The sequence below is a fragment of the Zophobas morio genome, unplaced genomic scaffold (genome assembly GCF_036711695.1).
Source record: "Zophobas morio isolate AGI-343-1 ecotype UQ-CSIRO unplaced genomic scaffold, CSIRO_AGI_Zmor_V1 ptg000759l, whole genome shotgun sequence".
NCBI lineage: Eukaryota > Metazoa > Arthropoda > Insecta > Coleoptera > Tenebrionidae > Zophobas > Zophobas morio.
The window spans coordinates 86,744-99,217 of record NW_026972862.1 but is presented as its reverse complement, the minus strand read 5'-3'; the positions used below and the strand labels follow the sequence as shown (position 1 = coordinate 99,217).

The window sequence follows — 12,474 nt, the reverse complement described above, 5'->3', positions numbered from 1 at the left end:
TAAGTTTTGGCGAGTTTAAGCTTAGAGCAATCTACTAAGAGTTCACTTTCGAAATAACGTGTCCCAAGGGCAAGCATTAACATAGTAACATAACTTAACTTGTGAGAAATTTATAATATAGATTATAATAAATAATTCGCCCAATTTATTATTCTATTGTTTAAATTTTAAATTTAAACGCATATCACCTTTAGAAAAAATTTTGTTAAATAAGGCTGTACTCATAATTATTTGGCATCATCAAATTATATATACTTGAAAATTTAAAAACATTAAATGTTTTAAGACCTTTGAAAAGAATACATTACTGAACTAACGAATATAATAGGAGCTCTTAATAACTCCCGCTTGAATAACTGGAAGAAATGCAGGCCGTTTCTCAAGAGAAACTCGTCTTCCTCCGTGAATACTTTTTACCACTAATATTAGAAGTTAAGGTAATAATTTAAATAGTGATAAAAAAAATAATATGGATATTATAAATTTGAAAAGTAGCTCCGAGCTAGCCGTTTATAAGAAACTTTCGAACTTGGGTACCCTTATTACGGATTAGTCGCACTCTATTAGGATTTAGAAAAAAATATAGGAAAAAATGAATAAACAATAAAAATATGTTTAAGTTTAGATAAAAATAACTAATAAAGAAATAAAATTTAAAAAAAAAAGTGTAGAGACAAGGAGAGATATTTACATTAACCGATGCAGTTGTTAATTATTCTTTTTAAGTTTAATATATCATTAAATAATCGAAGATAACTAGATTAATTGTTTTATTGGATATTGGATTAAATAATTTTTTTTTTCCAACCATGAAAATAAATAAGAAGCTAATCAAAAAATGATATAAAGCGTCAATTGAATTGAAAAGCAATCTATTAATACAGTTGATAAGTTATTATAAAGTTCCTTTAGCAAAAACTGAAGGCGAAGAGAGATTTTTTCTAACTGTTTATTTTATTTTAAACGTTAAGGCACTATAGCTTAACCGCAAGAGAGTTACGGAGATATACTATTCCCAGGATACGATAGCTAATTTGCTAGCTACCATCAGAGATCTGCAAACAAACTTATTGCGGAACTGAGAATTAAAGAGAGTCTTTCGCAGGAGAAGGTTCCTAAAAAACGAAAGAGAGAGCAACAACCCTTAGAACTTTCAACAAGAAATATTTTTGCTTTCTCTAATTTGATACTGGCCAAGGTACTGTTAATAACGAACATACTGTGAGCTCAAATCGCACCGATGGAGATCTTAAAAGTTTAAGCATAAATACAACTCAAAGTTAGAAAAACAGGACCAATAATAAAATTAATGCTTCATATAGTAATACAAATACTAACAATATTAGTAATAATAACAGTGATATAATTAATAACGGTAATAGTAATGGAAATAGTAGTTATAATAGTGGTAATAATAATAACAACATTTATAATAACAATAATCATAATAAATAAAGTAATATTAACAGTAATACTAATAGCAATATTAATAGTAATAAATGATAAAAAACTTCGAATCCACCCCATTATTTTTCGAAATAAATCAGTTTGGAAACTTTTATCCTCACAATTTAAAGCTAACAATATATTTATTAACTCCGCTAAAGATGCGATACAAGGCTAAAAATACTGGCACCCTCCGAAAAAATGACTTTAGAAAACTTATAGCCCTATTTGACGCCAATGGTCATGAATTTGATACTCTTCAGTTATCCCATGAAAAAGACAGTGAACTTGCGTGGCGTCTTTACTGAGCTAGAGGCCGAGTATATTAAACAAGAGCTGGAAATTTAAGGGTTTTCTGCAGCCATCAGAATGCGCCGCTATGACAAGTTTAGAACTCCGCTCCCTTCGGTCCTTGTAAAATTATCTCAATCTGAAAAAAGTATAAAGTATATATAACGTAAGAAATATAAGCTACATTTCAGTCTCAGCGGAACCTTTAAATAAGAGTGGTAGGGTTGGCCAATGCTTTGGATGCCGATTATACGGATATAGCGAAAAACTCTGTTCCTTTGGCTACAAATGTGTTAAATGCTGTGAAGATCATGCCCCAAAGTTATGTCCTAAAGAAAAAGCTGATAAACCAAGATGTGAAAACTGTAAAGGCGATCCCACTTTAAACCCCAGAGGATGCATCTTTCATTTTAAAAAAGTTCCTCTTAGAAAGATTGGGAGAATTGACAATAAGTAATATCAGAGATTGTGCTATAGAACCAGGAATGAGCTGATGTCGAGTTACGACAGGAGACTTTCAACTTCTACTAACTTAGATTATTTAATAATTATTCATGTAGTAGTCTCCCTAATTGAGGTTATTAGTAACCAAATTTCGAAATCAATAGGTTATTTATTGGAGAAACTTGGCAACAGGATATGAATAATGAATACCGCTTATAAAATATTAGGATTTTATCTTGGAACGTAGACGGTCTAAGAAACAAAAAATTTGAAGTACTTAAACTTGTTACTCTTTACCAAATTTGATATTATTCTCATTTTGGAAACTCACTTGAAAGAAGGAAGTAAGTTCCAAATATCTAATTATACCACTTATAGGTGCGATCACATAGCCTCGAAAAAAGAAGGGGTAGCAATTTTAGTTAAAAAGTATCTAGCACAAGGGGTTATATACAAGTAATATTCCGAGCTTAGAAGCAATTGGGATACGCATCAAATCACAGAAGAATGGTGACGCATCAGTGATATCAGCTTACAAGTCCCCGAGCAAGAAGTTATTTTATGTGGACTTAGAATATATTTTTGGTTTATCGAGCTCAGTTTGTTGGCTGGAGATCCCAATTGCAAGCACGCCCATTGGAACAACCGCTGTTCGGATAAAAATGGAAAATTCTTAACTAAGGCTAATTTATCCGATTGCCTTATTCTAGACCCAACTGACCCAAGTCACATTAAACCATGAGAAAGCGCTAACGTATTGGACATTTACTGTATTAAAAATATATAACTTCACTGCATATATTAATTCTTTTTATACGAGCTGTCCTCCGACCATAGTCCAGGTCTTATCGAGCTAAGAGGCACTGTTTTGTCTGATGGTTTAACTACCATCAGAATAACTCACTTGCCGTATTTTCAACATTACTGGGCGGAAATCTTAATAAATATACTTTCTGCCATCCGAGTCACGTATCCATTATGCGGTCAATCATCTAGAATCAACAATCCGAAGTGCTTACAATTCTAACCCCACTTCTAAACCTTTTGGATCCTTCAACTTAAAAATGCCTCCGGCTTTATGCAGATGATTAAAAGGAGTCGCTACCTTAAATTAAAATATATAAATACAGGCTTTTTTTAGAGACAAAAAAGCCTACAACAAAGTTAATAATTTATTAAAGAAGAAATTGATAAACTTAATAACAAACTTTGGGAACAAAAGCTGAAATGTGTAAGCCCTGCGGACTCGTCGTTATGGAACTAAAAAGGTCTCTCAACCCTTACCGCTATATATTAAGTATATCACCCATACCATGAAAAGAGCGAGCACATACTGTCAGAGATGAATCTATGTTTTTGTTCAATAATTGTTCACGAGAGTTTCACTACGACCCAAGAAGTGGGGCCTCCGTATCAGGCGACCTCTAATCATGACTTAGACAATCTTTGTTTTACTAGTTGGGAAGAAATAGTAAAATATAATCAACTCGTTAAAGACCAAAAAGGCTGTGGGACCAGACGATATATCAAACCTAAGGTTCAAAACTTTAATGCTAAGGATATTGCCTATGTAAACGAGCTTTTTAATCCGATGTTACCTATACCTTACTTTCCAAATCGTTGGAAGTTAGCAGTTGTTTTTATTTCCAAATTAAAAAATCAGGAAACTTTATTAAAGACTATGGGCCCATAAGTTTACTATCCTGCATTGACAAGTTAACGGAGGCTGTGATACTCGCAAGATTAAAAAACTTTACGAAAGAAAAGAACATTATTCCAAAGTGTCAATTTGGTTTCCTTAAAAAACATTCCATTACAAAAGATTCTAAGACTTACAGAATGTTACTAAAGCCTTTAACTTTTAAAAAATTACCGCAATAGTATTTTTAGACGTTGAAAAAACCTTCGATAAAGTTCGTCACAAAGGACTTGTCTATAAGATGGTCAGGTTTAATTTTCTAGATCCTTAGTCCGGATGACAAAATATTATTACGTAGAAAATTCACAGTCAGTATTGGAACAGTTAATTCAGTTCTGGGGGAGGGAGAGGGGTTTAAACTTTGGAGCCCCTCAAAGATCGGTTTTATCGTCGCTTTTATTCGCGATTTATATAGAAGAGATTACAAATCATTTATCGTATTACTAGCCCAATATACGGACGACACAGCTATATTCTGCGGCTCTAAATCGACGGCACCGGCTATTAAACACTTAACAATTTACTTGTACACTTTGGAAATTTGATTTACTGAGGATAACGATCAATTTTTTAAGAGTGCAGCAATGACAACTTCAAGAAGAAGAGTTAATATTCAAAAGCGCTAAGCTCTATATTTATTTAAAATTGCTATTCCGCGGAGTTCTCGTATTAAGCACTCAGGAGTTATTATAGATTTTAAGTTAACATGGAACGCTCATGTTGAGTATGTTCTGAGAAAAGTGAACGCTGCCATGAATGTTCTATACCCATTATTATGTGGGCGCAGCATACTCTACCTCACAAAAAAGCTGCTTTTATATAAATCTATTATTCGCCTAATTATGTATGCTTCCGTTTGTTGGTCCTACTCTGAGCGTCATAAATAAGTTTAATACTCAGAATAATCACTGATACTCTATGGTTCATACGTAATGCTCAGTTACACCTTGACTGCCAAATGAAAACAATCAAGACTTTGTCCTTACAAATGCGACTAAATACTATAAAGATTACAGTAAACATACCAATAGTTTATTAGCCACTACTGTTAGTTATAACCAAGACCAGTATTATCAGGTATGAAATACCTAAATACATCTAAAGACCGCTTCCTTTGAACCTTTATTTATCGCCCTAATTATTAGCCGTTTACACATTTATAATATAATTTAATTTACACTTTATTAAATGATAAAAATCCATATATAAAAGTGACAGAATACATATAAACTATTATTTTAGTATGCTTAATCGACTTAAGTATTATTATAGTTCAATTAGCACATTTTAAAAAAACAGCGTATTATAGTATATTAAATATTATCGCTTAAATTATTTTATTATTATTTACTAATCTTATTTTATTCTCTTTATTCTTGATAATAAAATAGATCTTTTTTTTGTTTTGTTGTTGCTGTCTACTTCTTTCTTCTTATAACTTGCCCTTTGGCTGGTACTCAAACACGGAACATGAAACTCTTCGAGGTGGGCTGGATCCTTCTTCACCTCTCTTATAGTTTAAAAGGAGGATAAGGATTAAGCAGCAAAAATATGCTGTGCATATAGACTGTAGTATGTCAGGAAAAAAAAAATATAATTAAATATAAAGCTCTATTAAGGACGTTTAAATACATGTTAAGTAATTTGTGTTTGCTACCTTTTTGTTTAGCCGTTTTTATTAAACTTGTGAGAACTTCCTTGAGTTGAGAAATACAACCTTAACATTAGAAGCTTGTATCCAGTAAATATAGAATTTTTTATTTTTTAATTTGCGGCTTTAAAGTAGGCCAATACGTTACATATAAAATAAAGTACCTGAGTGAGGCCTCTTGCTAATATAATTAACGTTATTAGAAAACGTCAAATACCTTTAAATGGTATTTAGATAACGCATGAGGCCATTTGTGCAAAGAGAAATATCATTCTTCAGAGATGAGCAAAAATAGAAAAAAACCGGAGTAGCTTAATCACGTAATTTAATAGAAAACATAAAGAGTGCCAGGAAAGGATAAGTCAATTTTCTTAAAACAGTAGTAAATGTATAAGTTGTAGCGTTGAAAATTGATCTAATCTTAAACTGGCACAAACTTATATACACGTTTTGTAAACTGTGGGCTTGGACAAACTTTTTTTCAAATGTTTTTAGTGTATAAATTAAATTTTATTTGAGTAGGCAGATCTCAAAACAAAGATTTATATAGAGAGTCACATTACAGTTGCGCAAGTAAAAGGAGTAAGTTTATACCCAATTCGAGCTCACAGTTTATAACGTATATCTACGTTTGCACCAGTTAAAAGGTTAAAAAGATTTTCATGAAATATAAATTTCAATCTTTAGGGAGCCTACTTCCCGACAATTAAGGGTTTAAAGGTTAGCTAGTAAATAGGATGTATATCTTTGCCTGTAGCGCGTCAATCTCTTAAATAAATAAATAAGGATTCGCTTTTACAAGGAGGATAAATTTTAGCGGTATATAAAATAGTTTTCTGTAGCCAAAAAATTGTGCTATTCAAGTTAAAAACTAAGAGCTGTTATAATTAATTTTCTTGCATTATTCTATTATAATTTTAATTGTGAGATCATAAGAGGACATTTAAGATACCATATACTTTTGGATGATATATTTTATTTAAAGTACCGAATAATTAGAAGTAAAAACTTAGAGCTCAACGCTAAAAAGCTCTAGTTACTTTTGTCACTGAACAGAGCTCTTGTCGTATGTTAAAATAACGATTAAATTGTATGAGAGTTTTGTTTAAATCCTGTTAGGTGGTAAACACTGCCGAAAGTCGTCGAAACTGTTAGTTTATCAAATGTTAACAATCAAGTAGTGCTTTATAATATTGGTTTCAATTAAAGGACAAGTGCTATAAATTTTCGGACCAAAAACTTTGATAATATATTAAATGTAGTATAACTTGAGTTTTTTTATTTACTCTGACAGTAGTTAGTTATTTATAATTTTGAACGATTTATTAAAAAAGAAAGTTAAACTGGTATACTATAACGACTAATATTAGAACTTTTTTGTGAAATTTTTACACAATAATTTACTCCATTTCATAGTTCATATATTTATAAAATATGTATAAAACACCCTTAACTTACTAAACTTTTAATTCTCATAAAGTATAAACCTATAACTAATAGTTTGAGCGAGTAGATGAAGTTAACTCACTTTTATGTTAAATATATTAGAGAAGACTAGCAAAAATTATTGTATGTGAAGAACGCTTATTTAAGCCTCGCATAGGATACACCTTACTTTATAGCACAAAAAAATATATCTTTTTGTGCTCCCAAACATAAAATTATATCCTCTTTATTCTCTATTTAAAGTTTTTAAACAAACTTTTATTACAAAGTTCTTAGAATTTAACACAAGTGTCGTTAATAAGACAAAAAACAATTTAAGCTTGAAAAAATAACCAGTCTACATCTCTCTTCACATAATACTACCTAGTGAATACACCTCCATCTCTACTGAAATCACAAAGCAAAAACTAACCATTTGCGCAAATCCTGCTTTAAAAAAAAAGTTTTAAAGTAATAGAAATTTCTATTATATTGTGAAGATAATTTCTGGCTAAAACCGCACAACTAAATCGCTATACTAACCAACAATAATAGCAGTTCTGAGAGCCCTCCAGCAAACTGCAGAAGAGGGAGCATATAGTTTAGGGGCCTATAACGGCGGAGCTATAAAATAAAGTTATTAGAGGTCTCTGGTAGAACCGCTATATAATAATTTTAAAAAACAGCTGGTGAGTAGCTATAATACACATTTGATGTAGTCCAAAAAAATTTATTAATAAAAATTCTACGTAAAAATCATGAGTTCTGGTCGTCAACATAGCTACCATTCTGAAAGTGCAATCATTTCGCAAACTCACTATGAAAATGTAATTAAAATTGACTTTAATTTTTATATTTAGTTTTTTTATTTTTTATTATGTCATAGGTTTTGCGTGAAAATAGATCTCTTTTACACAAACTTGATACTTTACAGCAGGAAAACAAAGCTTTAAAGAAGAGTGTTTATGAATTAAGCGTAAGGTGAATACTTTGACAGCTTTTCTACTAAACTATTAAATTTCTCTCTATATAATATTCGCCTTTTTACCTTTTTTAAAAAAAAAAATATAAATTTCTTTAACTTTATATTAATTAGAAATGATATACTAAACCAGCAGCGCTTAAAGCAATTTAACTTGAATGTAGAAAATTATTATAATTACGGAGGTGCAGGTCTTGTAAATAGTAGCTTAGCTGCTAATATGAGCTCAACTTCATTAGATAACTTTTATAAAATAAAAATTACGGAAAAGTCCCCTAACTATTGTACTCATAACAAAGAAAAAAGTGATGAAAATTTAAAAGGATCAACTGGAGAATTTCAAACTCAAAGAGATCACGTAGCTCTGCATGGTTTATCAGCACCATCATCCGAAGTGCATAATAAAGAAGGCATACTATTCCTTTTAGAAAATGACTTATATTGTCTTCGTTTATTTTTATTAATATTAATTTTTTTATAGCGTATGTACGTGAGGTTTGACGGCTTAATTTTTAAATTAAGATTTTTCTTTTTACTTCATACTAATTTACTTTTTAAATTTAAATCCTTTTATAAGATTAAGAACTTTACAATACTGTTTATTAGGTAAAAGTCTTGCTGTTATGGCCGGAAACGTAGTGGGAAATTTCACACCGACTATTCACTCTAAAAATGTTTTAACTAATTTATATTTATATAAAATAATTTGAATGAAGACTGAAAATAATCCTCATTCTAATTTTTTTTTTAAACTTTTATAAATATTTATAAAGTTTGAAAATATTTTATTATACTTTTATGTTATTATTAATAATTTTTTGGAGCCTTCAGAGAACGATTTTTTGTCATAGAAAAAAAAATTTAAGTAAAAATTTTACTTATCAGTACAAAATCTTAAAAGGATGAAAAGAAAGTACTTAGCAATTTCATACGCGACAGTATACCTCTTACCAAAGAATTTGAGCGGCCTATAGACAAAGGCACTGATTTTATTTAACTTTTACGAATTTGTGAATAAAACTTATTTTTAGGGAGTGAGAAGCACAGAGACGGCCGTCATTTTTCTTATAAAGGAGATTTTAAAGTTTTTATATATTAGTAAAATTTTTATTTTTTGTAACCGTTTTAAATAAATTCATGAATAGGTTATATTAAAAGAATTAAAACAAAATACTTTTTTTAAAAAAATTTATTTACTTTTTATTCAAGTACGAGAGTTAAATAACGAATCAAAGTTGTAATTAATTTCATGATTTATTAATCTTTTTTATCATAAATTTGTACATAATAAAAAATCTTATATAAGGAGACAAACTTTTTAGGGGCATACCGGCGCCGTTTATGCGGTGAAGTACTCGCCGTGCGGAAATGTTCTCGCCACTGGAAGCTTCGATAAGAGCATTTGTTTTTGGGATGTCCAACAGCAAAAACTGGTCCGTTTACTTTTAATTAAAAAAATTTCGAAGTAAATTTTAATTTTATATATTTTGTATAAATTTATTCATTGTCTAATTTTTTTATATTAAAATAATACAACTGGAAATTTAAAGAAATAAAGGTTTGATTTGGATTTAGATTTTTTTTAATCTATCGTAGTAAATTTAAATCTTCGATTTAAAATTTAGTTAACTTAATTTCTTCTAATTTTAATTGATTTTTTTTATTTAAACTAATAAATAAATTAGATTCATAGTTTAACTCATCACAACATTATTGTTGCGGATCTATGTTGGTTTGTAGATGGAAGTTTGCTTGTTTCCGGTTCTTATGATTCTTTTGCTAAAGTAAATTTATTATTATATTTATTTTCTTTATTATTATTATTATTAATACTTATGAAAGGTGATTGACGTGTTAACTGGAAATGCTGTATACGAATATAAAGTTGAAGGATTTGCACACGCTGTTTCTTTTAATTCAACAAGTAAATCTTTTTATGAATTATTAATATTATTACTATTATTATTATAAAAGATAAAAATATTATAATTGTGGGTACCACGCGCAACCAACTTCACGTGCAGGACTGCCGGTTGTTACCCAACGAAACTGCGCTTGCCATTTTTAACGATGCGATGATCAATTCAATGTAACCTTTTTTTTTAATAATAATTATGATAATAATAATAATAGTAATAATAATAAGCTACGCATATCGCGATGGTACATATGTTATTACGGGAGACTCCAAGGGAACCTTGAGCACTTGGGATCTGCGAATAGGTTTCTTTTTCTGTTTACAATATTTTTGTTTTTTATTAAAACTTTTTTACTTTTATTTAAATAAATTTAAATGAGTAATAATAGATTTCAAAAAATTATGAGAAGATAAAAAATATATAATACAAAATAATAATTATTGCTTTATTTCTTTTATATTTTATTTGGAAAATAAAAATTATTTTACCTTTTTTTTATTGGTTATTAAAAGATTTATAGTTAAAGAAAGTAAACTATTATTAGTATTAAATCAAATTTGTATGGAACTGTCGATAAAAAGGTGTATTATATATGAGTATATGCATAATTAAGTAAGATATTGAAGTGTATATAATGAAAATATAAATACAAGTAAAGGATAAATTTAAAGCAGAATGTTTTATTGACTGGTTTTCGGCGTGTAATACTCTTGCAGATCAAAAAAACGCTTCTATATTTGTATAATTACTTAATAGTACCTGATTGGTTATACTTTGTTAGTTTGTATCCAATAAATAATGTGGGTTAAATTATTTTTTATGCAGTAGAAAATAAATTTCTCTTTTCCTGTATTTTTATCAATGGTTGTCAGTATTTAATTGGTTTCTACACGGATTATTTTTCCTGTGGAAAATTGGGAGGGGGGGGCGGGGGGGAAGACGGGGGTTGATTGGCGTATTTGTAACTATAATTAGTGTGTTTATAATTAATGAATTATACTATTTATTGTGTTTATGTCCTATTTTTTTATATATTTTTCTATTGTATTATGTTGTGTTATTAAGTTACATTATTATATGCTCAAATGGTCACTTCTTTTTTGGCTTTGAATTTAAATTTTATTAACATGGTTTAACAAATAACATTTTTTTTCCATAAAAAGTTTTTAAACTTTTATTTAAAATATGTATTTTTTATATTTTTATATTTTTCAATAAAGATTTTTTAAAGAGAAAAAAGCTACCAAAAAACTATAAGTATGTTGTTTTATAATACAATCAAATTTATTTTAATTCCTATTGGGGAGGCGAGAGCGCTTTATTTTACTCTATTGTTTGGTATTGTGTGGAAAACATTATATGATTGGTCGCCTTTGTAGGCAACTTATTACAAGGTTGAGGCAATTTAATTGTACTAAAAAATACAAAAAAAGTTTATATTTAGTAAAGTTATTATGAAGTCAATTTTATTTTAGGTACTTTCGGTTTTTATTATGAAATTCAGAGATTTTTATTTCTTTGCTTCTTTATCCCAAAATTTTCATAAGGAAAAGCTATTAGCTCGACGCTCAACAGTGAAGGAAGGCACTCTATATCCTGCATTCACGTACCTTCACAGGGCAGTTCCAGTGACCCTTCACGCGAGGAAGAAAGCAAATATCTGGCAGTCAACAGTTATGACAATGTCGTATGTCAACTTTTTAATGAATTTTTATTTATTGTCGTTTTCATTGGTGCATTTTTTCATCTTAACATCAAAGATACACGTATATAACCGCGGAGCCATGCCGCCTTCGACGACTCTGCGAACTACAGCGCTTCTTATAGGCCACGTGAATAAAAACTGGCCAATCCGCTCTTCTTTCTTTCTTGGGAAAAATTGTACTTATTTGTTCTCTTTTATTTTTATATTACAAAAGTTGAGACGAATAGACGAAGGCTGGCCTGTACCTGCTAACGATGAACAATCTTCACAAAACTTTGAGAATATGATAAAGTTATTATAATAATAATAATAGTAATAATAATAATTAAAGTAATAACAATTATAATAATGAGGAATCCGAGCCAAAAGTCTGTGCATAACACGCTGATATTGGCTACTGGAAGCGCCGATGGTTTTGCTTATATTTTTGATGTTGGGGACGGGCATTCTTCTTGCATTCAACGCCTTCACGGGCACAGCGATCGTGTGTAATATTTTCATAATTATATATTATGGTTGCTGATCATATTCACATTTATTACTATTTATAAATTGTTATTATATTATACATTCATAATAATTTACAGCGATGGGTGTATTAATATTTTTATTATATTAATATATTTGTTGTTCACTACATTTTATTCTTTATATTTACATTTTTTCTTTTTAGTTATGCTGTAGACTTTCACCCCTGTGAGCCATGGTTGGCCACTGCCTCGGCGGACTGTTTAGTTAAACTTTGGAGCGCAAAGTCACAACTTTTTCTGCGGGATTTTGATAATTGATTCGTTTTTTATTGTACAGAAGTTATTACTAGTAGTATTATTAACGAAAATTGGTGAGTAGAAAAAAGATATTTTGATAGTAACCAATAGAAAAATAGGTTGAACTAGTTTTTCTGGGACTTTT

At 29.7% G+C, this 12,474-nt stretch overlaps 1 protein-coding gene and 1 long non-coding RNA gene across 2 annotated transcripts; both read left to right on the top strand.

Moving 5' to 3' along the window:
• The first annotated feature begins 8,140 nt into the window (after window positions 1–8,140).
• On the top strand, window positions 8,141–8,915 carry LOC135121867 (uncharacterized). Its single transcript, XR_010279145.1, has 3 exons — window positions 8,141–8,348; window positions 8,545–8,612; window positions 8,840–8,915. It is a non-coding gene; the product is annotated as an uncharacterized LOC135121867 (long non-coding RNA).
• A 60-nt stretch (window positions 8,916–8,975) lies between these two features.
• Window positions 8,976–12,363, top strand: LOC135121887 (uncharacterized). Its single transcript, XM_064046165.1, has 11 exons — window positions 8,976–9,022; window positions 9,261–9,371; window positions 9,624–9,722; window positions 9,781–9,862; window positions 9,913–10,027; window positions 10,085–10,161; window positions 11,405–11,544; window positions 11,618–11,738; window positions 11,790–11,853; window positions 11,916–12,050; window positions 12,236–12,363. Exons 5-11 carry the CDS (start codon window positions 10,014–10,016, stop codon window positions 12,348–12,350), a joined length of 666 nt encoding a protein of 221 aa, XP_063902235.1. The 5' UTR covers window positions 8,976–9,022; window positions 9,261–9,371; window positions 9,624–9,722; window positions 9,781–9,862; window positions 9,913–10,013; the 3' UTR covers window positions 12,351–12,363.
• The last annotated feature ends 111 nt before the right edge of the window (window positions 12,364–12,474 follow it).